Source organism: Plectrocnemia conspersa, unplaced genomic scaffold (assembly GCF_051122295.1).
Source record: "Plectrocnemia conspersa isolate PC_06_02 unplaced genomic scaffold, ASM5112229v1 ptg000004l, whole genome shotgun sequence".
NCBI classification, from domain to species: Eukaryota; Metazoa; Arthropoda; class Insecta; order Trichoptera; family Polycentropodidae; genus Plectrocnemia; species Plectrocnemia conspersa.
This window is the reverse complement of record NW_028277168.1, coordinates 431338-434492: the sequence shown is the minus strand read 5'-3', so window position 1 is coordinate 434492 and position 3155 is coordinate 431338. Positions and strand designations below refer to the sequence as shown.

General features: G+C 57.1%; 1 protein-coding gene across 1 annotated transcript; it reads right to left on the bottom strand.

Moving 5' to 3' along the window:
* Positions 1-217: 217 nt before the first annotated feature.
* Positions 218-1924, bottom strand: LOC148235536 (uncharacterized). The gene has a single exon (XM_088184793.1). The coding sequence runs from the start codon at positions 1922-1924 to the stop codon at positions 218-220; it is 1707 nt and encodes a 568-aa protein (XP_088040919.1).
* Between the last annotated feature and the right edge of the window lie 1231 nt (positions 1925-3155).

The following is a 3155-nucleotide window of genomic DNA, read 5'->3' as shown; positions in this document are numbered from 1 at the left end:
CCGAAACACTTGCTCCAAGTTTTTCACAACACAATCACCACTCTCCCCAGCGACCTCCCGCCACACTGCAAATCTTCCCGGGCCACAATCCACTACCGTTAAGTACAGTGCCGTCCCATAGTGCGTGAAGTCCACTGCGAGTCTTACCCATGGATGCGACACTTCGAGGCTACCTTCTTCATGGGCTGCCGGCGCCGGGTCTATGGTAGTGCATCTTTCACATGCCCTGACGCATCTCTCGACCTCCGCTCGCGTAGTGTTCGTGTTTACCATGCGAGCTAAGTTTAATGTTCTGTCGACCCCCAGATGGTTCATTTGGTGAAATGAACCATTTGGTGAAATGAACGCGATTTGTGGGGTCGTCAACTGTGACCCCACAAATCGCGATCGTATTACTTTTTACCCACTGTCTGTTCACTCGGGTGAGCACGTCAGCTTTGTTTTTCTCCGAAGGCACATACACTACCCGAACTATGAGACCGTACGCTTGCACAAGTTCCCCAACGAGGCCGAGACGTCGCCGCACCAACATCTCCGCCATTCCCGACATTTTAGGTCTCGACGCGTCCGACAATACAGAGTCAAGCCAACTCTTTACTGTGGCCGAATCCGTCATCACCTCTATGTCCTTCAGCCGCCATTTAGTCGCGAGGTTGATGCCTTTTATGACAGCTTCCAATTCAGCCGTGTTGATGTGGCTCGCGTCAGCTGGTTTCCTGAGCCATGCCCCGTCTTCCACCACAGCTCCTCCGATCTCGACCGCCGCGCCGAGTGCGATTGAACTCGCGTCGCACCAGACTCGACCTCTATTCGTATCCGGAACGTGCCACGGTCCTTTCACTGGATCTTCTCGTTCAACACGCTCTACCACTTGACGCAGCATCGCTGCTACTCTCTCGCTAACAGGCTCTCCCCAGGAACCAGCCCCGCACTCGCGCTTAAGGAAGCTGCAAGCGACCCTCAGCCAACCCCCCACTGGATAGTGGCCTGTGAGCTGTCCGCACAGGGAAAAAAGCTGCCTCCTCGTCAACCTCTCTGGTACGGAGGGTATTTTATTGCCTCGGCGAAACTGCAGACATCCCGTGCGGTCCTTAACGATAGCAAGACCTAACGCCCGTCCACCATCCAGCAATTCTGGTGGTTTAGCCTCCAACCCAAACCGTTTAAGATGTGCAACGACTTTGTCGCACGGCACGATGCTTTCGTCGACCAAAATGTCGTCCATGAACGCGTCTGTGGCACTTTCAATCATCTGGTCCTTTTTCAATACGAACTTCACGATCGCAGACATTATTTTTGGTGCACAATTCAGTCCGAACCCTAATCGCGTCAGCCTAAATGCGCGTCCCGCATATTGCACCTGCTGGAACTGCCACATCGACGCGTCCACGTGAACTTGGAGGTAGGCCGATTTAAGATCAATTATCTTCGAGGCACCGTGCCTTCTCCGCCACCGCCGCATCGCTTCGTCACACACTGCAACATCAGCTCCCGGGTGGCTTTCAACGTAGCCGTTCAGCTCGCGATAGTCGAGCACCGGCCTGACCTTTCCTTTGTTCCGCTGGATCACGGCCATCAAAGGCAAAAGTTTTTCACTGCGCGACGTCTCGCACGGCACCAACCATCCTTTCGAGATCCAAGAGCGAACCTCCCGGTCGAAGTCTTCTTTCGCGTCAGGCTTTCCTGTACTTGCGTACTCTGAAACGCGATTCTTGAGAACAGACTCCTCTCCAGCCTTCCATCGCCACTTCGCCGTCCACTTCTCACCGTCGAAAGTCGCTTCGAAGTCCCGATCCATGATTGTGCAGTTTTCCGCCTGCTTGGACGCCACCGCAGCTGTGATACGCTCGCTCGAGCCAGTCTCTGCTCGCCTTACTCCGACAGAAGAGAAATTCACGCCTCCTATCCCCACGATGAAGTCCATGCCTAGCACTGCGTCCGCCCCAGAAAACACATCTTCAAGAAGAAGACAACTGACCGTGATGACGGCCCCAAGGGCTTCGACAGTGACACTCGCTTCACCGGAACACCGTATCCTCGTACCGTCGACTGCGACCACGATTTTAGCCGAACTCGTCCTCGTCGAGCACAGGTTTGCGCGCACTATTGTCTTAGAGCAACCGGTGTCCACGAGGGCTCGAACGCGCACTCCGTTGATACGCGCATCGATTATCGGCAGCGCCGTTAACATCGGTCGGAAGCTGGCGGCGCACCAGCCTCCAATAGTCCGTTTCCCCGGGTCTTAACGTTCGCTCGACGCGGACACTTCCGGGCGACGTGTCCGCGTTCACTGCACACCCAGCAGTCGAGAGCGTGAGTGGGGGTGGACGCGGGATTTCTACACTCGCGAACAAAATGGCCACCGCCGCACCGGTGGCATCTAACCGTCGTTCGAGCACGCGCACTCGCACTTTCGTGTCTCGCGACAATCGAGACCGTTTGGCGCGAATCTTCGTCAGCCTCTTCCGTCATTGTCACTCGCGCCCTCGCCACTATGTCCTTAAGCGGCGGCAACGTGGTCGCGCCCCCCACGAATGCTCGCAGGTCTCGCGACGCCCGCTCCGGAAGCCCTACAATGAAGTGGGTCGCCAACAGCGCGTCACTCTCTACCCCGGCCTGGGCTGAGAGTTTACGCAGCTCGCACAAAAACACGTTGACAGTTTCGCCGGCTTCCCAACGCCGCTGGATGAACCGACCATACGACACAAACCGGCCAGCCCCGAACGCCAAGCTCAGGGCGGCCGCTGCTTGCGCTCCGTCGCGGCGAGTCTCTTCAGGCAAGTCAACGAAAATGTCGAACGCTCGGCCCCGGAGGAACGTAGCCAACCACTTAGCGACGTCGTCCTCGTGGTACAGGTCCATCAGAACCGTGAGGCGCCGGTACCACCTGTCAAAATCGCCGTCTCCCGAGAACGGCTCCACGGCATCGGCTAGGCGGTGATGCGCCTTCGCAGCGCCCCCCATATCGCTCGGCGCCAAAATAGCTTGTGCTGCGGTGCGCGTGTCCTTCCCCATGGTCCCGCGCTCCGTCCATGTGCGTCCCTCCTGCACCCAGTGTTGCTACTACCTCTCTTCCCCCGCATCGGGGTTGCCATCACACCACAATAACCAAGCGATCGACAACGCCAGTGTGTACCGATTATCGTCGTTGTCAT

Coding starts and splice junctions, on each gene's coding strand:
- LOC148235536 (XM_088184793.1), bottom strand. CDS start 1,924: ATGGACTTCATCGTGGGGATAGGAGGCGTGAATTTCTCTTCTGTCGGA.